At 48.9% G+C, this 27,023-nt stretch overlaps 1 protein-coding gene across 1 annotated transcript; it reads right to left on the minus strand.

The window, feature by feature from the left end:
• Positions 1 to 14,684: 14,684 nt before the first annotated feature.
• On the minus strand, positions 14,685 to 16,678 carry LOC135827047 (uncharacterized). The gene is made up of 2 exons (XM_065339570.1): positions 16,630 to 16,678; positions 14,685 to 15,466 (listed from the first exon to the last, which is right to left on the minus strand). Exons 1-2 carry the CDS (start codon positions 16,676 to 16,678, stop codon positions 14,685 to 14,687), a joined length of 831 nt encoding a protein of 276 aa, XP_065195642.1.
• Between the last annotated feature and the right edge of the window lie 10,345 nt (positions 16,679 to 27,023).

The raw sequence follows: 27,023 nt of genomic DNA on the forward strand, positions 1-27,023 counted from the left end.
CGACGTTGTCGTCATTGCTGATCCACAGTTGGCCCGAAGCTGCTGGCCGAAGGGCATCGTTGAGAATGTGTACCCCGGAAAGGATAGCAAGATCCGCATTGTGGACGTCCGCACAGCGATGGGAACGTTCCGTCGCCCGGTGTCGCGCATTTGCGTGCTTGATGTCCGTTCATGAGTCATGTGTTGGCTAACTGCATCCGTTAGCAGGTGGGAGAATGTTGTCGCCACTCGCCTGTTCTGTAATTGTTTCAAGACAGCCTCTTGAATGATTTTCGTTTTGACCTTACCTTGTCTGTTTATTTATTCATCTTCCTCTGTCTCTGAGTCACATTGCTGCGAGCGCGCACGTGGAGATGCTCCAGTTTTCAGCCATGTCGTCTGTTCCGTTATTACGAGTGTCCATGCATGCTATTGTTCTTCTGACACTAATAATTCTCTCCTTCTGTCAGTCGCGTTCTACTCTGCCTCTCTGTGTCTCTTCTATTCTGTTTCTGCTTCGAACGTGTAGTTGTTTGAGCTGCTCTCATGATAATTAATTTATTTGTATTTTTGAAACCCTTTGAACCCGCGATCATGCGCTTGTAGTTGTACAACTGCGCTGTGCTGTATCATGTATGACTGAGCTATGACTATGAGTCATGCTCGCACTAGCTATGATGCCTTTTGTGTCACGTGTCCGTGTATGTCGTGGCGCAAGCGCGCTGTGCCTTTGCTGGCCCTTTTTTGCTTCCTTTTGCAGTTTTTGGTTTCAGAGTTATGCCGGTTATGGTTGAAGTGTGTTTGCAAGGAGAAATCCAGAACGTCTAGTAATGGTGTGTTGTCCCATTTGCGTTCGGAGAGTGTGCCTGTGCATGTGTATCGGAATTTTGAATTCTTGCCTGGAACACAGGTACTTCCTCCGCGTCATTAAAATTGTCGCTTCGCACATCGTAGTACTTGTGACTTGGCTCGTCTCAGTCTTAGTTCCCGCTGGAAGGTCGTTACAGTGTACTTGAAAAATGTTAGCTTGCCTTCATCGCCTGCCACCTGGAGGCATGGATCGCTTGAAAACGAAGTTTCTTGACCTGAATTTGAACGCGCGTCTTGTTCAGCGCATTATTGAGTGCTGAAGGGTCTGCCTCAAACTCTGATCAAGACGTTGACCTTAGCTGCAAGTTCAGCGAAGCGGGGGCCACAAACTATAGCTTGGTTGGTCGACAATGCTCTGCCTCACGGACTAGCTGATTTCTTTGCCCTTCGAGTGGGCAAAATGATTTCGAAAAATCACTCTGGGAAGCGACAATTTTAATGACGCGGAGGAAGTACCTATGAACGCTTTCTTTGAACTGCTGGAGGTTAGGTAGAGTTAGTGGTGCTGTGATGAGCTCTGGAGGAAGGCGATTCCAATCCTCAACGATTGCGGACGGATATGATCGCTGTACGCTGTTGCGTGAGTGACGGTTGTGGGGCATGGCAAACTGCAATTCATGGCAAATCCGGCTCTGCTGACGAGTGCGAGGATGCCCTTGCAGCTCTGGTGCAACGGCAGGGATCATTGCTCGCAGTGGTGAGGTAGTTGGGAGGCACTGGAGCTTGAATAAGTACGTGTGAGCATCAACAGCACGGCGGAGGGCCAGACTTGGGAGCCATGACTCACGAGAGATGATCTTGAGAGCTCGTAACTGAACTGCATCGAGCTGGCAAAGGGTTGTAGTGGCAGCCCGCATCCAGACCAACGGGCAGCATTCCATTACTGGTCTGACCAAGCCTTTGTAGACCCGCTCTCTTCCACGAACATCAAGGATGGGGGCAGCTCTGTTCAGAAAGTGTAACCGCTGGCGTGAATGTACGGCTACAGAGCGCAAATGCTGGTGAAAAGACAACTGTGTGTCGAACTGGACTCCTAGGAGCTTGAGCTCTGCTTCCTTCACAACTGGTACTCCATCGAAGGAGATGTCTGGGAGCTGCCGACGTGGCCAATGGTGATCGATGGTGAGGGCCTGGGATTTGGTGGGCTCAAATGAGATCTTCCAGGCTTTGCCCCAGGCGGCGAGGTCATCCACTGCATGCTGCAAAACACGGCTTTGTTCATTCACGTCTGCGCCCACTGCGAGACACTGATACAGCGTGGTGTCCCCCGCATAGACAACGAGATCTACGTCCTCTCCGAGAGTAGTGTCACTGTCATTCACGTATAGCAAGAACAGGGTAGGCCCCAATATACTTCCTTGAGGAACACCAGCGGTAATGGGAAAGATATTAGACTCATGGCCATATACGACTGCAGGGAGATGCCGAGCTGATAGATAGTCGGTCAACTAGGTTAAAAGGGGGCCCCTGAGCCCATAGAAAGCAACCTTGTGAATCACACCTTTGTGGGACACCTATTGCAAGAACATGGGCTGAGCCTCCCGAACCGGCAGCTCTACTCCATTGATGATGTAGGAGCATAAGGACATCTGCCGTTCCAAGGCGTCGGCGGAATCCATGTTGCTTTGCAGACAGATCGGCGATGTAGAAAGTTCATGATTGCGAGGTTCACAATGCCTTATATCACCTTTGAGATAATGTTGAGTAGGGACACTGGTCGGTAGTGGCTGATGGGTGAACGGGAGTTCTTCTTGTGAACTGGAACTATTCTGGCCTCTTTCCAGTCTGCCGGTTGTCTTCCAATAGAGAATCACGTGGCAAAGAGGCGTGCTAAGGGGGGGGGGCAGCAAGCTCGTTTGCACACGTCTTGAGGACACAAGCTGGAATGTTGCTTTAGGCTCGGGCTACAGCTGGTTCCCTGGAATGCACTTGGTGCAAGGGGGCGGTAGACTTAGGCTCATCCTCGAAATCATCCACAAGAGAGCATTTCCCAGCAAAATACTTCCCAAACGCCTCAGCTTTGCTACTATTGGTGGAGTGTTAATTGCCATCATGATCGATGATAGTAGGTACACCAGAGTTGCGTCCATGGCCACTGGCTTGCTTCAGAGTTTTCCACTCTTTATCGATTGAACAACCTGCTTGCAGTCGAGCTCGAAGACGCTGACGGTGGATTGACTTTGCAGCAGAAATGCGGAGGCTATCTTTTATGTGCTCTGATTTTGCAACACAAGGTTGTGAGCGGTTCCTAAGGTGGCCGGCCTGCATGCACCCGTACTACGTCATACTCACCTTTCTTTCCATCGGCCTGGGTAGCTTCTTGCGCGCCCATGTTTGCCATATCTACCCATGCCCTTTTATTGCGTTGTTTCCAAGTCGATCTCTCTCTCTCTCTCTTCAATATTCTCGCTCTCTTCAATAATCTCGCTTTCTCACTCTTCATCTATGTAGTTGTTTCGTTCGTCTTGGTCTCTTGACTCGTCGTCTATAATAAATGACGTTCCCAATAACTTGTTCCCGTTGTCCGCTGTAATGTCTGGAGAAGATGTTGTCAGTTGACCTTCTTCGGACTCAACATAACAACAACAGCGTAGTGAAGAAATTATGTAGCATTATTCACACATCGACGAGGAATAGCATCAAAAAATTGTACAGACAACATTTTCTTTCTGGAAACAAAGCATAGGATCAAACTTAAGTTTGTACTACGAATCTAACACAGCCGAGTGCAATCGACCTCTACCACGTGATAGTATCGAGCAAACGTGATTACAGTACAACTCCCGACAATTAGCATACGTGGACAGATGGCTTTAGATAGATGAAGCACCACTCTGGGCTCCTTTCTTTGTTGTCCCCTCCAGTGTCCTGTCATCTCTCCTCTGCATGACATCACAGTACCCATCCCATGGCCTGGTGGAGTTCATTGTTCCTTCAGCTGCATCTCCTCCAGTATGATTCTTCATGGAGCTTCTCACTCTCTATCTTCTCTAGTCTCAAAGTTCTGGTTTAATTTCGCGGTCTTCCACGTTGTCTAACATCCACTTTTGTTATTACTTCTATTGTCATTGTAAGTCGGTCCTCTTCAGTACGTCTTCTCACTTGGCTTCATGTGACACTGATAGATCCTTTCACAGTTTTTTGGGTTTTTGGGTGGGCCTTTCTCCAACTTTCACATTTCTCTGGGTTGACTCCAGCCCCAAACATGTGGAGGAGGAGAAGCAAGTTGGCATATCTACACCGGAAGAGGATGATCCAACAGTAGACTGTGAATTACATATAGGAGGATGACCAAGACGACAACGAGACTCAAGGGCATCAAGCGGAACAACACTTAACGGCACATTTTGGCGGATGCGTGCGCTTTATTATCATACTGTTTTTACAAAACACATACATCGTTATTTTGACGGCACAAAGCAGCAAGGCGGCAATGAGACATACGGAATGGCACGGGTGAGGAAAGGGAGGGACAGCTTGCTGGCCAAAGGATCTCGGCTTCATTGCTACACAAGTTCGAGGCAAGGGGATAAACGGCCGGTGTTCATAACGGCAGCATCCACACAACGCAGACGGGAAAGGTGTCAGCTATGTATAGATGCCACAGACCTGAGCCTCATGATAACTACGGACTTCTGGTCAAGGCCTCTATAGGCCCGGCCATGGGAGTACTGAGACCGTCCGAAGCCCAACCGACAACACCCTGCCAGCGCTGCGAGAGATGACCCTTCACATGATGGTGCTGACAGCGCTTACATAGACAGTACGGCATCAGCTGGCACCCCCCCCCCCATTGATCAGTGCAGCTCCGCCGCTCCGCTGGCTAGTGACGAACGCATTTGGTCTCACCAACAAGCTGGAAGCGTGGCAGCCTGCACTACTCAACGATAACGTTTACATAGCAGTTATCACAGAAACGAACTTCTCGGCCAAGACTGTAGCCTCTGAAACGATATTTCCAGGATGCTCGCTTCCCATCCAACGTGACCGGGATGCATTTGGCGGCGGCATTGCTGTATGGGTGAAGTCCGGCCTCCCAGTGGTGCACCTCGACCAGATTCCCACTGATGACCACGAAGTCCTCCGGCTCGCAGTGAGTCTTTCTACGCAACAATCTGTTGTTATCGGTGCCTTGTTTCGGCCTGGATCCTGTGCGGACAACGGCACCTGTCTGATTGAGAATCTTGGACCTGTACTATACGTGACCCGCACTCACGGCACTCACATAGTGCTAGCTGGGGATTTTAATGTCCACCAAGAGACTTGGCTCTGCAGCAGTAAAACAACTGTAGCTGCAGAGGCCTTGGAAGAACTGTGTGCTGAGCCTCAACTCCACCAGCATGTCTTGCAGCCGACTAGGAGTCTGAACACCCTGGACCTCATCCTCTCCAACATGTCCGTTCCTATCGACACCACTGCCAAAGCGCCACTTGGTTGCTCTGACCATGGGGTTCCTCTTGCCGACTTTTATCTCACCCCTGATGCTGACCAAGATACCTCCAGGACTGTCTGGCGCTACAATCAGGCAGACTGGGGGCGCTTCTGACTGGTCCACCATTGCGACTGACGACCCTGAAGAGTCCTGCAGGAAGCTAAGTGACGTCATCTCCAGCGGGATGCAGAAATTTATCCCCGCCAAGCAGCTTGTTACCCGCCCAGCAGACCCCAAATGGTGGACTCCTGAGTGCACCACAGCATTTTACGCTAAAGACCAGGCATGGAAGGCCTGGAGACGCAATATTGTCAGCAAAGCCCACAAGGCTTGCTTTATGAGCTCAGTAGAAGATGCTATCCTCGCGAATGTGCGAGCTCGCACATCCTGGGAACTGAGAGTTCGTCGGAAACTGTCACGTGGAGGCCTGAGAGACAAGGAATGGTGGTCAGTGCTCAAATTTGCTGCTGACGCCATTCACGGCTCCCCTATACCATGCCTGGTGGATGACGCTGGTCAGCGACTCCGTATTGATGCTGCTAAAGCGAACTACCTTGGTCCCTATTTCGCCAATAAACGTAGCCTTGGAGATGATGACTTGGGCCCGGGGGATCTCCCTCATGCTCGGCAACCCGGGGTCACCCCACTTACCCGAATCCACTTCCGCCTGCAAACAGTGGAACGCCTCCTAAACCAGCTCGATGTTGGCAAGGCGTCCGAACCGGACAACATCCCTGCCCGAGTGCCCAAAGAGTGCTCCCATGAACTTGCATCGCCTTTTACGTCCCTCTTCGCCCTGTGCTTCCATAAGGGTGTTCAGCCAGAGGCCTGGAAGAGTGCTCGAGTTGTGCCAGTGTGCAAGAAGGGCAGCCTATCCAACCCTTAGAATTACCGCCCAGTCTCCCTCCTCCTCATCATCTCCAAAGTGATGGAGTGAATTGTGAACTGTCAAATTGTGAAGCACCTTGAAAAACATCCTCTCCTGTCAACCAAGCAGTACGGATTTCGCAATGGCCTTGGAACAGCGGACCTATTAGCAGTACAGCGGTATGACTGGTCGCTGGCAGCTGGTTCTAGTGGCTGTGCCCACGTCCTGGCTGTCGACAATGCTGGTTTCGTTTGACCGCGTGTCGTACCCTGGCGTCCTACACAGAGCGGCCGCTCTCAGTATTGGCGGTGGCCTGCTGCAGTGGCTACTGGACTATCTACGGAATCGCACACTAAGCGCAATCGTCAATGGACAGGAATCTGCTCAATTCCAGATTAAAGCTGGCGTAACCCAAGGCAGCATCCTGGCACCCACCTTATTCTTGATGTATGTCAACGATGCTGAGACGTGTCTGTCCCTATCAACGCGAATGGGTGTGTACGCAGATGACACCACGCTGTACATCATCATACGATCTAGAGATGACTCTACTGGCAGTATTGCAGACATGCAATCTAGCCTGGATCGATTGGGTAGCTGGGGAGAACAATGGCGGGTTCACTACGAGCCGACATAGTCGCAGCTACTGCATATTGGCCACCACCGCAACCCCTGGCCACTCCCAGAACTAACATTCAGAGCCCATGATATTCCCAGGGGGATGGGCTGAAGCTCCTGGGAGTGACTTTCGACAGCAAACTCACCTTCAGACGCCATCTTCGCAAAGTTTATCTTCGTGCTGTCACCCGGCTAGGATTTCTGCGTTGAGCATTAAGTTTCCTTGGTCGTGAAGGACGCTGGACAACGTCCAGAGGCTTCGTACGCCCTGTACCCGAATACACACCACTGATAGGGATGGGCGCACTTAACTCTCACCTGCAAAGTCTCGACCGAGTACAGGGGAAGGCCCTTTCTATCATTGGTCCTGAGTCCTAGGCACCGGCGGATTATGCCGGCATAATTATTGGCATAATTTGGTGGTTGAAAATTTGGAGCATAATTTGGCATCCTTTCGGAGGTAGGAGCATAACTACACGATTATTCAGGTATCTTCGTCTGTCACTCTACCCACAGCTAAAACTCGTTTCGGTCTCTTTTCAGTTTCTTTCATCGGTTCCGACCGTTGGAATGCACTCCCCGCTGCAGTCCGCTTATGCTCTTCCCTGCATCTATTCCGTAATTCAGTACTTTCATTTCTAGGGTACCCTGTAAGAAGGCCTTAGGCCTGTGGGGATTGCCCTATCAAAAATTTGATAATAAATAAATAATATACCACAGTTCTAGTATGTAGGCTATACAATTGTGTACAATGCACCTGATCAGTGCTGGTGCTCTGCATGGTAAAGGGTTCGGAGGTCATGCAGATAGTGTTTTCAATGAAAAGCAGGGAAGAAATCATGGCAATACAGTACGAGTACAGTATTGTATGGTCGAACTCGTCTTCTACAAAGTTCTTTCTCACACTGACACAGTACATGTAGCAGAAGATGCGACTGGTGAATCAGCCTTCATCAGGTATCCCGGGGCGGACGAGATAGTGGTGGGTAGTCCGCAAAACTCCGTGTATTACATTTGTACATTTGCATGTTACGAAGTCATGACCTCTGGATTTTAGCAGCCATGATATGACTGCAGGCTATGGATATTGCTCTAAATTGATGTATAGTTGATGTTCGGTCATGATGGAAGGAGAAGTGGAGCTACGGGAGAGATGAGCTGATTATTCGCAGGGTGAGGATGACATCGGCTGGACGAGTATGATGATTACGAAGACAGTTGAACATGAATATTTTCAAAGGTAACTCAGACTAATTTGGCAATGAAATAATATTTTTACTGAAGTACAAAAGAAATCAAGTAATGAATACACTGTAGAAGAAGTAATGCTTTTTTTATTTTCCATGTTGATCTCTAACGTGCATGGAGACCTTGGTACTGTATGGGGATACTCATGTATTTTGTTGTACTTATGGCCACTTGCAACTTGCAAGCACGAAAAAGGCACAATTTTCCGAACTTTGAGGCTCCATAACAAGGTGAATTATATCCGCGGGTGCCAAAGCATAATATGAGGATTTTACGAGCATAATGCGAGAATCCATGAAAGCATAATTCCATGATTTCGCGAGCATAATCCGCCGGAGCCTAGTCCTGACGCCTTGCTGCAGTGGGAACTGCCCGCTGCCAAGTGTACGCTCTAATGTACATGTGCAAGCTAATGTGCCTTCAAGTCCACCATCAGCATCAGCCACAAACAGTGGTCCTCCTTGCGGCCCCCAACTTTCTCGAGCGTTTCTCGAGCGTTCGTTCCCATAATTAGGGTGTAGTGGATGAATGAAACAGGCTTCCCCAAGACATGTGTCCGGAACCGATGCCCCAGTTGAAGTCTCTCTAATCCTTAAAGACGAAGGTCCACCGCCACTTGCGTCAAAGTAATTGGCTCTGGGCTGTGGACTCCCTGTGAGGCTATGTCACCCGTCAACTACCTTCGTGCATCATCTCTTTCTTGTTATATTTAATTTCATTTCTCTTTCTCGTGGCTCTCTCTCTCTCTCTCTCTCTTTCTCTTTCTTTCTCTCTCTCACACACACTCTCACTCTCTCTCTCTTTCTCTCTTCATCTCCCTCCCTTCCTAGCTGCATTGCTATCGATGCCTGGTCGTACATTATGATCCCAAGACCTCCGGTTGCATGAGCCTCGCCAACTACATCGGCACATTGCCCCTACTCCCCTTTGTCTTGTTGTCCAGTGTCATTTCAGTAAACTGTTGTCATCTTCCCCTGATTATTGGAAGGGCTGTGTTTGCTAGTAAAAAAAAGGAAAGAAAAAAGTGCTCCACAGAAACAACATAAATTTATTACAGAAATAATACAGGGGGGGGGGGTGCTCAGGGGAAAGTAGGTAAAATATGAGAGAGTCTAGAAGGAATGGAGTTAGAGCATTTTCGTCTTTTGTCTTTAGTTCGTAGCCTGTCCATTACCCACTCCCAGTGGGTAAAGTGCAGGTGGGCATTGACCTTCTCTTTGAACATCTGCAATGCTCTCCTTGTTCACGGGTTCAGCAGAACACACTGCGGGAGCTGGTTCCAGACCTCCACAACGTGCTGAGGGAAGGATGAAAGTACATCATTCCGTTCTCTGAGGGGAAGAGTGGGGGCGAGCTGAAACTGTTGGGATGAATGCAGGTGTGTGCTATGTGGCTTGATGTGTTGGTAGCTCAGGGTGGAAGACGGGCGAGGAGCATATCTCGGCCAGTTGAACAATGGAGCTTGTACAGAAAGCAGAGTGCTCCAAGCGTTCTGTGAATGCCTAGGCAATGGAGGTTTTTCTTTCTTTTATCATTTTTCTACATTGATCACGGCTCTCGGGCAAAGATAAACAAATTGCATAGTGGGAGCATAGTGATGGTGAGGCTTTCTGGCCTCAGCCAACCTGAGGTCTCGACATTTTGGGAACATAAAACAAACCAAAAAGAAAGAAGAAGAAAAAATGAAAGAAGTGACAGGTATATGACAATAAATGTTAGGAGGAGAGACAGTACATTAGAAGGAGGGGAAAGATAAGACAGAGAGAGAGTGTTAGGAGGAGAAGGAGAGAAAAGAAGGAAACACGTTATTGGAATGAGTACATGGAGCGGAATTTGAAAATCTTGGGGTGAGGCAGATATGATGCTGATACTCAGAGATGATCATGTGCCCACGATCAGTCGTTGTTCTTCAAACAGCGGTTGGCTGCAACTTTGAAATGTTGCAAGTTCTTGGTGCAAAATGGACAAGAGAAGACTCCGGCGGGCAGCTGGTTCCAGACGGGGAAAACTCCGCGAGGGTAGACTCGACACAGGTTGTTTCGGGAAGGGACTGGAAGTTCATTTTACCAGTTGATGTGCGTGGGCGTTACATCTTTGAAACGCACTACAGGTGGAGTGGACTGTTTGGGATTCGAGCTGCTGGGGTGGAAACATCCTCTGTAGAAAGCGATGTGCATCTGGACAAAACAGGAGGCAAATGTACAGTTCCTCTCCGATTAGGCGATGGCCACCCTGTTGGATGGGGCGAGCCAAAATGGTTTGTTCCCGGGCGGACCAAGCGCTTACAGATCACACATGTTGACGTTTTGGTTTGTCACAATTCGTCTTCGCTTAGCTTCCCCTTTCTTTGTTTTCCACATAAACGTGAGCCTCCCAAGTTGGGTGGTTTGTTGCGTCGTCGAGTTGTAGTAAGGCCGGTATGTCCAATAGTCTTACTAGTTTCGTCATCATCCAGTAAAATTTGGCATTCTTTGTTGCCGTGGCGCGTAGCTCGTGCTCTTCTTCGTTGCGCTTTCCTTCCCCTCTTGGTCCTTTCCGAACCTGAGCCTTCCAAGTTGAAAGGTTGTTGGTTTGTGCGCCTTGGAGAAGTGTTGGAGCTAGGAGTCAGGTCGCCGAATGTCTCAGTACTCCTCGTCAGTTTGGTGCCATTTTTGCCGCAACTCTGCTATGATAGTTGCTGGGACTTCAATGAGTGGCTCCAGAGTAGCAGAACAACCAGAGGTGTCGAGCATGCGTAGGACACGTGCTACATGCACTGTGTTGAACAGCTGATCGACGAACCACCGCACAGCTTCAACACACTGCACCAGATGATGACCGACCTACCCGTGGAATCATTTGTGCCTGTTTTGCCACCTCTTGGCAAATCTGACAATGCCTGTCTACTTGCCGACTTCCAGATCCGTGCATCACGCGAGCCTCCCATATCAAGAACTGTATGGAGGTATCAGCATTCAGATTGGGCCAGGCTCCGTCACTTGGTCAGAACCACCAATTGGGCAGCTATTGCTTGGTCTGATCCAGACCTGTCATGCACTGGCATCTCAGAGAGGATCCTGGAGGGTATGAAGAGATTCATCACCTCTAATACCCTGAAAACCTGTGCATTCGATCCTCCATAGTGGACCCCTTAGTGCACTGCTGCCACAGTGAGAAAATGACGTGCATGGAGATACCTGAGAGATGACCCGTCTGACGACGATCGACAGTCAGCTTACCAAGATGCTAGGCTCTCAACGGTTGCCTGTCTCAAAACTGCGAAGAGTGCTTTCATTGCGAAACTGAGACAGAAAATGACCTCAAAGCAGCTGACACCCAGTGACTGGTTGCACACCGTCAAGTGTGCCTCTGGCAATGGGCGTCGTCAATCCGGTCCGACATTACGTGATCCCGATGGACGTGAGTACACAGCCGGCGCAGACAAAGCAGAATGCATGACCCGCTATTTTGGAAGTAAATGCAGTCTTGGCCAAGATGACCTGTCAGCCCCATTCCTATATGTCAGACTTCGAAATGAACAGGCTCTTTCGGATGGCCGTTTCTGTGTGACTGCTGTTGAGCGCACCCGTTGGCAGTTCAACCCATCAAAGACTAACGGGCCAGATGGGATACCGGCACGAGTGTTGAAAACCTGCTCTGCTGAACTGGAACAACCTCTTTCTACACTGTTCACACAATGCTTCCAAACTGGGATACAGCCCAAGACATGGAATATTGCCAACATAGTCCCTAAATTCAAACGGAAATCAAAGCCTCTACCCTCCAATTACCGTCCAGTTTCGCTCTTGTGTATTCTGTCCAAAGTGATGGAGACAATCATCAACAGAACAATAACTAATTTCCTCGAGTCGAACAACGTCTTCTCCGCAAGACAGTTTGGATTTCGCCATGGCCATAGTGCAGCCGACCTTCTCTCCAGCATCCACAACCAGTGGCTGCATACAGCCGGGGAGAAGGGCCCAGCACGCATACTCACCATTGACATAGCCGGCGCGTTTGATCGCGTAACACACCCCGGTGAGCTACACAAGTACAACGTATACGGCCTACGTGGGCGACGGCACCAGTGGCTCAGCAGCTACCTCATTTAATGCTACCTTCAAATGGTCATTTGTGGCCAGACATCCCAATTCAGACTGGAGTCCCCCAGGGCAGTATTCTGGGTGCGACTCTCTTCCTCATATACATGAACAACTGCGAGGACCATGTACCAGCCGGTGCTGACCTAGCCTTATTCGCAGACGACACTACACTGCATGCCAACATCACTTCCACCATCCAACAAGATACCATCCAAGCCCATCAGCTAGCAGTCAACAACATCTCCCTCTGAAGTCAAGAATGGAAGATAGAAATATGAACCAGCCAAACCCCAAGCACTGAATATTAGCTTCCACCGAACCCAATGGAACATGCCACAGATTGATTTCAACGGATCTGACCTGAGGGAACAAGAGGAGCTCAAAATCTTAGGCGTCAGTTTTGATGGTCAGCTTGCCTTTCGCCACCACCTTCGTATCGTAGCCCTCCGGGCAACACAGCGACTTGGCGCTTTCTGTTAGGCTTTCCACCTTTTAGACGTGCCCGGTCGCAACCAAGCCTACAATCCCTTTGTGCGCCCAGTGATGGAGTACTGCACCATCGTCTGGATGTTAGCAGCCCCATCCCATCTTGCAAGAGTCGACCGTGTGCAAGCCCGCCCCAATGTTTTGGCTACCAAGTCTTGCTCTTTGTCTGATGGTTGCAACACTTTGCCTCCTGTACAAGATGGATTGTCCAGATGCACATCCCCATCTACAGAGGATGCTGCCACCCCACCAACCCCAACACCAAACAGTCCACTCCACCCGTAGCGCAATTTAGAGATGTAATGACCATGCACACCAACTGGCAAATGAACTTCCAGTCTATTCCCGAAACAACGTGTGCCGAGCCTACCCTCACGCAGTTGTCCGGGTCTGCAACCAGCTGCCCGCCGGAGTCTTCTCTGGTCCATTCTGCACCAAGTACTTGCAACATTTTAAGGTTGCAGCCAACCATTCTTTGAAGACCAACGACTGGTCGTGGGCACATGACCATCTCTGAGTATCAGAATCATATCTGCCCCACCCCATGACTTGAAAATTCCGCTCCAAATACTCCTCTCAATAACAACTGTTCTTCTTTGATCTCATTCTCTACCTAAAACTGGCTGTGTGATCTTTTCCTCCTTGAAATGTCCTGTTTCTCCTCCTAACATTTTGTATCATGTACCTGTCACTCCTTTATTGTTTCCTCTTCTTTCTTTTTGGTGTGTTTTATGTCCCCACGACGTCGAGACCTCAGGTTGGCTGAGGTCAAAAATGCCTTATCATCGCATTGCTCCCACTATGCAATTTTTTTATCAATTTTTATGACAGTTAGTCATAACTCGAAACATTTTGTCCTTCTCCTTTTTCACAATATATTATGTACAGCAATGTAGTGATAACACCAGGTCAAAGCAGAATAGCTAAAAACAACGATGATTAATACGTGACCAATATACATCATGCCTATACATAATGCATTGTTCTTGCTCCCATTTGCTCATGCCGCTATATTACCTTGTTTATGAGGAAGGAATGTATGGGAGAAGGTATGTCACAACATGAAGAGAAGGCACGGAAGTTTTCTCCCAAAAAAGTGTTCAACTGCGTAATTCTTCTTTCTGCTCATAAAAACGAGCATGCATCAGGGATAATCTGACTTACATTATTCTTTGGTTCCAACGAATGTCCAGAAGTGAGAAGATATTCTACTGCAGAAACATGACCTTGCTTTGTTGCATTATGTAATGGTGTTTTACCATCCTGGAAGTAGCAGAAAATTAAAGACAAGACATGTACAAACATACCCACATTCATACACATGTTGATGCACACTCACACATGCATGCACACACACACTCATGCACACACACACACACACACACACACACACACACACACACACACACACACATCCAAAAACACACACATAAACACACACACACACCTCAGATCCCAGATCTCAGACCTGCCCATCGCAGAAGCAATGGTAAAGAACAGCTACGTTAGACACAGCAACTAGTGATGGGATAACACATACACACACAAACACACACACACACACACAAACACACACACACACACACACAAACACACACTTTTTTTACAAGATAACCACAAATCATCATGGTGCAACCGCCGGCAAAAACGCACAGAGATGCACATAGCGATGGCAGCTGAAGCAGTGGAGGCGGGGCAAGAGCAGCTAAACTGACCAGGGGTCTCTGCCTTAGCACTGCTGATGCGCGTCAAACAGAAAAATACGAAAATAGAAAAAATGAGCAGGAGCACAACAGAGCAAATGTGAAATAAGGGTGGCAGCACGGTCACGGAAAGTTGTTCAATGGGAGGAAAAAAGTTGAGGTTCAGGTACACCATACATTGACTGCATACGCCCAGCAGCCGGCATCCGAAATCATGCACACATGCACGCGTGCGCACAGACACACACACACCCAGGAACAGCCACACACACACACACACATACACACACGTACTATACACACACACAACCACACACTATACACACACGCACACACACACACACACTATGCACACACGCACACAAACACGCACGCACACACACGAACACACACACAGATCACAGGTGCGTAGAGGCCCAATGCCAGTCAGCAGATTGCAGATACTTATGAACGCCTTCTTTGAACTGCTGGAGGCGATGTAGAGTTAGTGGTGCTGTGATGAGCTCTGGAGGAAGGCGATTCCAGTCCTCAACGATGGCGGACGGAAATGATCGCTGTGCGCTGCTGCGTGAGTGACGGTTGCGGGGCATGGCAAACTGCAATTCATGGCAAATCCGGCTCTGCTGATTAGTGCGAGGATGCCCTTGCAGCTCTGGTGCAACGGCAGGGATCATTGCTCGCAGTGGAGAGCTAGTTGGGAGGCACTGGAGCTTGTATAAGTACTTGTGAGCAGCTACAGCATGGCGGAGGGCCAGACTTGGAAGCCATGACCCACGAGAGATGATCTTGAGAGCTCGTAACTGAACTGAATCGAGCTGGCGAAGAGTTGTAGTGGCAGCCCCCATCCAGACCAACGGGCAGTAATCCATTACTGGTCTGACCAAGCCTTTGTAGACTCGCTCTCTTCCACGAACATCAAGGATGGGGGCAGCTCTGTTCAGGAAGTGTAACCGCTGGCGCGCACGTACGGCTTCAGAGCGCAAATGCTGGTAGAAAGACAACTGTGTGTCGAACTGGACTCCTAGGAGCTTGAGCTCTGCTTCCTCCACAACTGGTGCTCCATCGAAAGAGATGGCTGGGAGCTGCCGACGTGGCCGATGGTGATCGATGTTGAGGGCCTGGAATCTGGTGGGCTCAAATGAGATCTTCCAGGCTTTGCCCCAGGCGGACAGGTCATCCACTGCATGCAGCAAAATATGGCTTCAATCAGTCACGTCTGCGCGCACTGCGAGACACTGATACAGTGTGGTGTCATCCGCATAGACAGCGGGATCTACGCCCTCTCCGAGAGTAGTGTCACTGTCATTCACATTTAACAAGAACAGGGTAGGCCCCAATATACCTCCTTGAGGAACACCAGCGGTAATGGGAAAGACATAAGAATCATGGCCAGATACGACTGCAGGGAGATGCCGAGCTGATAGATAGTTGGTCAACTAAGTTAAAAGGGGGCCCCTGAGCCCATAGACAGCAGCCTTGTAAATCACACCTTTGTGGGACACCTTATCAAATGCTCCAGCTATGTCTATTGCAAGAACATGGGCTAAGACTCCCGAACCGGCAGCTCTACGACATAGATGATGTAGGAGCGTCAGGACATCTGCAGTTCCAAGGCGTCGGCGGAATCCATATTGCTTTGCAGACAGAACATTATGGCTAACTAGAAAGTTCATGATTGCGAAGTTCACAATGCCTTCCATTACCTTTGAGTAATTGTTGAGTAGGGACACTGGTCGGTAGTGGCTGATGGGTAATCGGGAGTTCTTCTTGTGAACTGGAACTATTCTGGCCTCTTTCCAGTCTGCCGGTTGTCTTCCAATAGAGAAACACGTGGCAAAGAGGTATGGTAGGGGGGGGGGGGGGCAGCAAGCTCGTTTGCACACGTCTTGAGCACACAAGCTGGGATGTTGTCAAGTCCTATTGCTTTGGGCTCGGGCTACAGCTGGTTCCCTGAAATGCACTTGGTGCAAGGGGGCGTTAGACTTAGGCTCATTCTCGAAATTATCCACAAGAGAGCATTTCCCAGCAAAATACTTTCCAAACGCTTCAGCTTTGCTACTATTGGTGGAGTGTTAATTGCCATCACGATCGATGATAGTAGGTATGCCAGAGTTGCGTCCATGGCCACTGGCTTGTTTCAGAGTTTTCCACCACTCTTTATCGATAGCACAAACTGCTTGCAGTCGAGCTCGAAGACGCTGACGGTGGATTGACTTTGCAGCAGAAATGCAAAGGCGGGCATTTATGCAGGCTATCTTTTATGTGCTCTGATTTTGCAACACAAGGTTGTGAGCGGTTCCTAAGCTTGCCAGTCTGCATGCACCCATACTACGTCATACTCACGTTTCGTTCCATCGACCTGGGTAGCTACTTGCGCGCCCATGTTTGCCATAGCTACCCATGCCCTTTATATTGCGTTGTTTCCCAGTCGATCTCTCTTTCTTCAATAATCTCGCTCTCTTCAATAATCTCGCTTTCTCACACTTCATCAATGTAGTTGTTCCGTTCGTCTTGGTCTCTTGTCTCGTCGTCTATAATAAATGTCATTCCCAATAACTTGTTCCCGTTGTCCGTTGTAATGTCTGGAGAAGATGTCGTCAGTTGACCTTCTTCAGACTCAACGTAACATCAACAGCGTAGTGAAGAAATTATGTAGCATTATTCACACATCGACGAGGAATAGCATCAAAAAATTGTACAGACAACATTTTCTTTCTGGAAACAAAGCATAGGATCAAACTTAAGTTTGTACAACGCTTCTAACACAGCCGAATGCTATCGACCTCTACCACGTGACAGTATCGAGCAAACGTCATTACAGTACAACTCCCGACAATTAGCATACGTGTACAGATGGCTTTAGATAGATGAAGTACCACTCTGGGCTCATTTCTTTCTTATCCCCTCCAGTGTCCTGTCATCTCTCCTCTGCGTGACATCACAGTACCCATCTCATGGCCTGGTGTTCATTGTCCCTTCAGCTGCGTCTCTTCCAGTATGATTCTTCATGGAGCTTCTCACTCTAGCTTTTCTAGTCTCAAAGTTCTGGTTTAATTACACGGTCTTCCACGTTGTCAAACATCCACTTTTGTTATTACTTCTATTGTCTTTGTAAGTCGGTCCTCTTCAGTACGTCTTCTCACTTGGCTTCATGTGACGCTGATAGATCCTTTCACAGTTTGGTTGGTTTTTGGGTGGGCCTTTCTCCAACTTTCACCTTTCTCTGGGTTTGACTCTAGCCCCAAACATGTGGAGGGGGAGAAGCAAGTTGGCATATCTACACCGGAAAAGGATGATCCAACAGTAGACTGTGAATTACATTTAGGAGGACGACCAAGACGACAAGGAGACTCAAGCGCATCAAGCGAAACAACACTTTACGGCACATTTTGGCGGATGTGTGCGCTTTATTATCATACTGTTTTTACAAAACACATACATCGTTGTTTTGACGGCACAAAGCAGCAAGGCGGCAATGAGATATACGGAATGGCATGGGCGGAGGAAAGGGAGGGGCTGCTTGCTGGCCAAAGGATCTCGGCTTCATTTCTACCCAAGCTCGAGGCAAGGGGATCAACGGCCGGTGTTCATAACGACAGCATCCACACAACGCAGACGGGAAAGGTGTCAGCTATGTATAGATGCCACAGACCTGAGCCTCATGATAACTCCTGACTTCTGGTCAAGGCCTCTATACGCCCGGCAATGGGAGTACCGAGACCGTCCGAAGCCCAACCGACAACACCCTGCCAGCGCTGCGAGAGATGACCCTACACATGATGGTGCTGACAGCGCTTACATAGACAGTGCGGCATCAGCTGGCACCCCCCCCCCCCCCCCAATTGATCAGTGCAGCTCCGCCGCTCCGCTGGCTAGTGACCAATGCATTTGGTCTCACCAACAAGCTAGAAGCATGGCAGCATGCACCGCTCAACGATAACGTTGACATAGCAGTTATCACAGAAACGAACTTCTCGGCCAAGACTGTAGCCTCTGAGACGATATTTCCAGGATACTAGCTTCCCATCCAACGTGACCGGGATGCATCTGGCGGCGGCATTGCTGTATGGGTGAAGTCCGGCCTCCCAGTGGTGCACCCCGACCAGATTCCCACTGATGACCACGAAGTCCTCCGGCTCGCAGTGAGTCTTTCTACGCAACAATATATTGTTATCCGTGTCTTGTTTCAACCTGGATCCTGTGCGGACAACGACACCTGTCTGATTGAGTATCTTGGACCTGCACTATACATGGCCCGCACTCATGGCACTCACATGGTGCTAGCTGGGGATTTTAATGTCCATCAAGAGACTTGGCTCTGCAGCAGCAAAACAACTGTAGCTGGAAAGGCCTTGGAAGAACTGTGTGCTGAGCTTTAACTCCACCAGCATGTCTTGCAGCCGACTAGGAGTCTGAACACCCTGGACCTCATCCTCTCCAACATGCCCGTTCCTATCGACACCACTGCCAAAGCGCCACTTGGTTGCTCTGTCCATGGGGTTGTTCTTGCCGACTTTTATCGCACCCCTGATGCTGAGCAAGCTACCTCCAGGACTGTCTGGCGCTACAATCAGGCAGACAGGGGGCGCTTCTGACTGGTCCACCATTGCGACTGACGACCCTGAAGAGTCCTGCAGGAAGCTAAGTGACGTCATCTCCAGCGGGATGCAGAAATTTATCCTTGCCAAGCAGCTTGTTACCCGCCCAGCAGACCCCAAATGGTGGACTCCTGAGTGCACCACAGCATTTAACGCTAAAGGCAAGGCATGAAAGACCTGGAGACGCAATATTGTCAGCGAAGCCCACAAGGCTTGCTTTATGAGCGCAGTAGAAGATGCTATCCTCGTGAATGTGCGAGCTCGCACATCCTGGGAACTGAGAGTTCGTCGGAAACTGTCATGCGGAGGCTTCAGAGACAAGCAATGGTGGTCAGTGCTGAAATTTGCTGCTGGCGCCAGTCACGGCTCGCCTATACCATGCCTGGTGGATGACACTGGTCACCAACTCCGTATGAATGCTGCCAAAGCGAACTATCTTGGTCCCTATTTCGCCAATAAACGTAGCCTCGGAGATGATGTCTTGGGCTGGGGGAATCTCCCTCATGCTCGGCAACCCGGGGTCACCCCACTTACCAGAATCCACTTCCGCCTGCAAACAGTGAAACGCCTCCTGAACCAGCTCGACGTTGGCAAGGCGTCCGGTCCGGAACAACATCCCTGCCCGAGTGCTCAAAGAGTGCTCCCATGAACTATGCAACCCTTAGAATTACCGCCCAGTCTCCCTCCTCCTCATCATCTCCAAAGTGATGGAGCGTATTGTGAACTGTCAAATTGTGAAGCACCTTGAAAAACATCATCTCCTGTCAACCAAGCAGTACGGATTTCGCAATGGCCTTAGAACAGCGGACCAACTAGCAGTACTTGGGCATGACTGGTCGCTGGCAGCTGGTTCTCGTGGCTGTGCCCACGTCCTGCGCTTGACCGCGTGTCGTACCCTGGCGTCCTACACAGAGCGGCCACTCTCGGTATTGGCGTTGGCCTGCTGCAGTGGCTATGGGACTATCTACGGAATCGCACACTAAGCGCAATCGTCAATGTACAGGAGACTGCTCAATTCCAGATTAAAGCTGGCGTACCCCAAGGCAGCATTCTGGGACGCACCTTATTCTTGATGTATGTCAACGATGCTGAGACGTGTCTTTCCCCATCAACGCGAATGGGTGTGTACGCAGATGACACCACGCTGTACATTATCATACGATCTAGAAATGACTCTGCTTGCAGTATTGCAGACATGCAATCTAGCCTGGATTGATTGAGTAGCTGGGGAGAACAATGGATGGTTCGCTTTGAGCCGACAAAGTCGCAGCTGCTGCATATTGGCCACCACCGCAACGCTTGGCCACTCCCAGAACTAACATTAAGAGCCCATGATATTCCCAGGGGGGACGAGCTGAAGCTCCTGGGAGTGACTTTCGACAGCAAACTCATCTTCAGACGCCATCTTCGCCATGTTTATAATCGTGCTGTCGCCCGGCTAGGACTTCTGCGTCGAGCATCAAGTTTCCTTGGTCGTGAAGGACGCTGGACAACGTACAGAGGCTTCGTACGCCCTGTACTCGAATTCACACCACTGACATGGATGGGCGCAGCCAACTCTCACCTGCAAAGTCTCGGCCGAGCACAGCGGAAGGCCCTTTCTATCATTGGTCCTGACGCCTTGCTGCAGAGGGTAGCTGCCCGCCGCCAAGTGTACGCTCTATTATACATGTACAAGCTAATGTGCTTTCAAGACCATGTCCGCAATCAGCATCAGCTACAAACAGTGGTCCTCCTTGCGGCCCCCCCAATTTCTCGAGCATTCGTTCCCGTAATTAGGGTGTAGTGGATGAATGAAACAGGCTTCCGCAAGACATGTGTCCGGAACCGATGCCCTAGTTGAAGTCTCTCCAATCCTTCAAGACGAAGGTCCACCGCCACTTGCGTCAAAATATTTGGCTGTGGACTCCCTGTGAGGCTATGTCACCCGTCAACTACCTTCGTGCATCATCTCTTTCTTGTTTTATTTTATTTCATTTCTCTTTCTCGTAGCTCTCTCTCTCTTTCTCTTTCTATCTCTCTCTCTCTCTCTCTCTCTCTCTCTCTCTCTCTCTATCCCTCGCTCTCTCTTTCTTTCTCTCTCTCTCTCTCTCTCACACACTCTCACTCTCACTCTCTCTCTCTTTCTCTCTTGATCTCCCTCCCTTCCTAGCTGCATTGCTATCGATGCCTGGTCGTAGACTATGATTCCGAGACCTCCGGTCGGGTGAGCATCGCCAACCCCATCGGCACATTGCCCCTGCTCCTCTTTGTCTTGCTGTCCAGTGAAATTTCAGTTGTCCTCTTCCCCTGATTATGAGAAGGGCTGTGTTCGCTAGTAAAAAAAAGAAAGAATAAAGTGCTCCACAGAAACAACATAAATTTATTACAGAAATAATGCAGGGGGGGGGGTACTAAGGGGAAAGTAGGTAAAATATGAGAGAGTCTAGAAGTGAATGGAAGAGGGAACAGAGTTAGAGCATTTTCGTCCTTTGCCTTTAGTTCGTAGCCTGTTCATCTTTGAACATCTGCAATGCTTTCCTTGTTCACGGATTCAGCAGAACACACTGCGGGAGCTGGTTCCAGACCTCCACAACATGCTGAGGGAAGGATGAAAGTACATCATTCTGTTCTCAGTGGGGGCGAGCTGAAACTGGTGTGATGAATGCAGTTGTGTGCTATGCTTGATGTGTTCGTAGCGCAGGGTGGAAGACGGGCGAGGAGCATATCTGGGCCAGTTGAACAATGGAGGTTGTACAGAAAGCAGAGTGCTCCAAGCGTTCTGTGAATGCCTAGGCAAGAGAGGTTTTTCTTTCCTTTTTCATTTTTCAACATTGATCATGGCTCTCGGGCAAAGACAAACAAATTGCATAGTGGGAGCATAGTGATGGTGAGGCTTTCTGGCCTCAGCCGACCTGAGGTCTCGACATTATGGGGACATAAAACGCACCAAAAAAAAGAAGAAGAAAAATTAAAGAAGTGACAGGTACATGAGACTAAATGTTAGGAGGAGAGACAGTACATTAGAAGGATGGGAAGGATAAGACAGAGAGAGAGTGTTAGGAGGAGTAGGAGAGAAAATAAGGAAACACGTTATTGGAATGAGTACAAGGAGCGGATTTTGAAAATCATGGGGTGAGACAGATATGATGCTGATACTCAGAGATGATCATGCGCCCACGATCAGTCATTGTTCTTCAAACAGCGGTTGGCTGCAACTTTGAAATGTTGCAAGTTCTTGGTGCAAAATGGACCAGAGAAGACTCCGGCGGGCAGCTGGTTCCAGACGGGGAAAACTGCGCGAGGGAAGGCTCGACACAGGTTGTTTCGGGAAGGGACTGGAAGTTCATTTTGCCAGTTGGTGTGCGTGGGCGTTACATCTTCGAAACGCACTACAGGTGGAGTGGACTGTTTGGGATCGGGGCTGCTGGGGTGGCAACATCCTCTGCAGAAAGCGATGTGCATCTGGACAATGCATATTGTACAGGAGGCAAAGGTAGGGTCCCTCACCGATTAGGCGATGGCTACACTGTTGGATGGGCGAGCTGGTGTGGTTTGTGCCCGGGCGGACAAAGCGCTTGCAGATCACACAATGACACCTGGAGTCCAGCATTCGAGAGGGATTCCGGAGGAAGCCGAGATGCTGCGATCCTCGAATAGCCAACTTGGAAACATATACCAGATCTCTTCAAGACATTGGACTTACGAGCACGTTTGAGGTGACGCAAGTAACTTATTATCGTTTTCCAGGCTAGTGAAGCTAAGGAAAATGTTGATAGAAAAAACCTCAGGCTCTTCAAAAACGTTCTGAAAACTAATGGTTTCGCGAGTAAACTTCCGTACCTTCTGCTCAGGTGATATATAAGGAAGAGAAAACAAGAGCTAATACAATGAATTATGAACTCGGATGGTGAGCCAATTAAATTGTGGTTGAAAAGGAGAAGGACAAAAAATGTTAAGAGTCATGACTAACTGTCCACCAACCACCATTTTTTCGTACTCGCTGACTGTATAAGATCTGGTTACGTTGGTGGATAGTTAGTCATAACTCATAACATGTTGTCCTTCTCCTTTATCACCTTAATTTGATTGGCTCACCATCCGAGTTCAACTTTGCACACCTTATGAGCCGCCTTAACCTATACGGCGAAACGTACGTCGTGTGGAACAACTTGTTAGTGCACATAACTTGTCTATCATACTTAAATGATACAGTGTAGTGAAGTTCAGTAGAATGTTGACGTTTCAGTTTGTCACAATTCGTCTTCGCTTAGCTTCCCCTTTCTTTGTTTTCGACATAAACTTGAGCCTCCCAAGTTGGGTGGTTTGTTGCGTCGTCGAGTTGTAGTAAGGCCGGTATGTCCAATAGTCTTACTAGTTTCGTCATCATCCAGTAACATATGGCATTCTTTGTTGCCGTGGCGCGTAGCTCGTGCTCTTCTTCGTTGCGCTTTCCTTCCCTTCTTGGACCTTTCCGAACCTGAGCCTTCCAAGTTGGAAGGTTGTTGGTTTGTGCGCCTTGGAGAGGTGTTGGAGCTAGGAGTCAGGTCGCCGAATATCTCAGTACTCCTTGTCGGTTTTGTGCCATTTTTGCCGCAACTCTGCTATGATAGTTGCTGGGACTTCAATGTACATAACCAAGTGTGGCTCCACAGTAGCAGAGCAACTAGAGGTGTCGAGCATGCAGAGGACATGTGCTACATGCACGGTGTTGAAGAGCTAGTCGACCAACCACAGCACGGCTGCAACACACTGGACCAGATGATGACCAACCTACCCGTAGAATCATCTGTTTCTGTTTTGCCACCTCTTGGCAAATCTGACCATGCCTGTCTACTTGCCGACTTCCAGATCCATGCATCACGCGAGCCTCCCATATCTAGAACAGTATGGAAGTGTAACAGGTAGCCGAGTGGTAGGCGCGGTGCAATCAACAATAGTTAGTTTTATTCTACTTCTCTCAGGTACACACCTGGGATATAATTATTAGTAAAAGAAGAAGCGGCAAATAAATGACTTTCTCTCCGGTGCACACCTAGAGGTTGACTACTTCTTCTTCGAGTTAGCTTTGTCGTTGCTATAAAATCTTAATCTAATGAAATCAGCAATGCGCAGCAGCTTTTATGCCACAGACGCCGTACCCTTACCTACGGAGATACACTAAATATACATCAGGTAAAGTTCCGTATTAGTTCCGTATTACTTCCGTATTAGCCGGCCAGGGATACTACACCCTCCCTTCCTACAGATAATCACGCCCTCGTGATTTTGAAAAATTAGCGAAGAGTTATGTACCCAGCGTCAACCGGAAGAGGGCAAATTCTATCGGAAATGATAACTTTTTGAGTAGACAGAAGAAATGAACTGATAACAAATCATAACATAGAGGTAAAAGCACACCAGGTTCACACGATCTCTCAGGGTCAAAAGGGAAAGAATGGTCCTCCAAACAGGACGTGAAAGACAGCCAAATTTCTAAAAATCGCTGGCTCAATTTCAAAAAATGCATTGCATCGTGGGAACTTACTCCGGTACACACCTGGAGTGTAAAAGGGGTTTCTCACACACTTCTCTCACCAGGTTACTTAGGTAAACCGTGGCTCACCATGATCAGACGCCTACCAAACTAAACTGGATTCACACACTCGCATAAAGGAAGACTGAAGAGAACAGGGAGACTGAAGGAAGACAGGAAAGAAAATGCCATACCTGGAATCAGCGTTAGTAACCACGGCGGCGGCTGGAGCGACGGTGGAGGGCAAGCCAGGTTTTATCTTCATCTTGGTTGAGCCGGTCACTGAGACCGGCTAGCTCGGCGTCAGACAGGGATACTACAGAGGTATCAGCATGCAGATTGGGCCAGGCTCCGTCACTTGGTTAGAACCACCAATTGGGCAGCTATTGCTTGGATTGATCCAGACCTGTCATGCACTGGCATCTCAGAGAGGATCCTGGAGGGTATAAAGAGATTCATCCCCTCTAATACCCTGAAAACCTGTGCATTTGACCCTCTATGGTGGACCCCTAAGTGCACTGCTGCCACAGTGAGGAAATGACGTGCATGGAGATACCTGAGAGATGTCCCGTCTGATGAGTGTTGATAACCAGCTCTGCTAAACTGGAACAACCTCTTTCTACACTGTTCACACAATGCTTCCAGCCCAAGACGTGGAATATTGCCAACATAGTCCCTATATTCAAACGGAAATCAAAGTGTCTACCCTCCAATTACCGTCCAGTTTCGCTCTTGTGTATTCTGTCCAAAGTGATGGAGACAATCATCAACAGAACAAAAACTAATCTCCTCGAATCGAACAACGTCTTCTCCACAAGACAGTTTGGATATCGCCATGGCCATAGTGCAGCCGACCTCCTCTCCAGCCTCCTCAACCAGTGGCTGCATACAGCCGGGGAGAAAGGCGCAGCACGCATACTCACCATTGACATAACGGGCGCGTTTGATCGCGTATCACACCCTGGTGTGCTACACAAGTCCAACATATACGGCCTACGTGGTCAACTGCACCAGTGGCTCAGCAGCTACCTCATTAAACGTTACCTTCAAGTGGTCATTTGTGGCCAGACATCCTCAAGGCTCTCAATTCTGACTGGAAACCCCCAGTGCAGTAGTCTGGGTCCGACTCTCTTCCTCATATACATGAACAACTGCGAGGACCACGTACCAGCCGGTGCTGACCTAGCCTCATTCGCAGACGACACTACACTGCATGCCAACATTGCCTCCACCATCCAACAAGATACCATCCAAGCCCATCAGCTAGCAGTCAACAACATCTCCCTCTGAAGTCAAAAATGGAAGATAGAAATATGAACCAGCCAAACCCCAAGCACTGACTATTAGCTTCCATCGAACCCAAAGGAACATGCCACAGATTGATTTCAACGGATCTGACCTGAGGGAACAGGAGGAGCTCAAAATCTTAGGCGTCAGTTTTGATGGTCAGCTTGCCTTTCGCCACCACCTTCGTATCGTAGCCCTCCGGGCAACACAGCGACTTGGCGCTTTCTGTAAGGCTTTCCACCTTTTAGACGTGCCCGGTCGCAACCAAGCCTACAATCCCTTTGTGCGCCCAGTGATGGAGTAGTGCACCATCGTCTGGATGTAAGCAGCCCCATCCCATCTTGCAAGAGTCGACCGTGTGCAAGCCCGGGCCATCCAAACCATCGCACCAATGTTTTGGCTACCAAGTCTTGCTCTTCGTCTGATGGTTGCAACACTTTGCCTCCTGTACAAGATGGATTGTCCAGATGCACATCCCCATCTACAGAGGATGCTGCCACCCCACCAACCCCAACACCAAACAGTCCACTCCACCCGTAGCGCAATTTAGAGATGTAATGCCCATGTACACCAACTAGCAAATGAACTTCCAGTCTATTCCCGAAACAACGTGTGCCGAGCCTACCCTCACGCAGTTGTCCGGGTCTGGAACCAGCTGCCCGCCGGAGTCTTCTCTGGTCCATTCTGCACCAAGTACTTGCAACATTTTAAGGTTGCAGCCAACCATTCTTTGAAGACCAACGACTGGTCGTGGGCACATGACCATCTCTGAGTATCAGAATCATATCTGCCCCACCCCATGACTTGAAAATTCCGCTCCAAATACTCCTCTCAATACCAACTGTTCTTCTTTGATCTCATTCTCTACCTAAAACTGGCTGTGTGATCTTTTCCTCCTTGAAATGTCCTGTTTCTCCTCCTAACATTTTGTATCATGTACCTGTCACTCCTTTATTGTTTCTTCTTCTTTCTTTTTGGTGTGTTTTATGTCCCCACGACGTCGAGACCTCAGGTTGGCTGAGGTCAAAAATGCCTTACCATCGCTATGCTCCCACTATGCAATTTTTTTATCAATTTTTATGACAGTTAGTCATAATTCGGAACATTTTGTCCTTCTCCTTTTTCACAATAAATTATGTACAGCAATGTAGTGATAAAACCAGGTCAAAGCAGAATAGCTAAAAACAACGATGATTAATACGTGACCAATATACATCATGCCTATACATAATGCATTGTTCTTGCTCCCATTTGCTCATGCCGCTATATTACCTTGTTTATGAGGAAGGAATGTACGGGAGAAGGTATGTCACAACATGGAGAGAAGGCACGGAAGTTTTCTCCCAAAAAAGTGTTCA

Source organism: Sycon ciliatum, chromosome 11 (genome assembly GCF_964019385.1).
Source record: "Sycon ciliatum chromosome 11, ocSycCili1.1, whole genome shotgun sequence".
Lineage (NCBI taxonomy): Eukaryota > Metazoa > Porifera > Calcarea > Leucosolenida > Sycettidae > Sycon > Sycon ciliatum.

Coding starts and splice junctions, on each gene's coding strand:
- LOC135827047 (XM_065339570.1), bottom strand. CDS start 16,678: ATGGCAAACATGGGCGCGCAAGTAGCTACCCAGGTCGATGGAACGAAA. Junction 15,467..16,629: donor CCAGGTCGATGGAACGAAAC/GTGAGTATGACG, acceptor TGCTGCATGCAG/TGGATGACCTGTCCGCCTGG.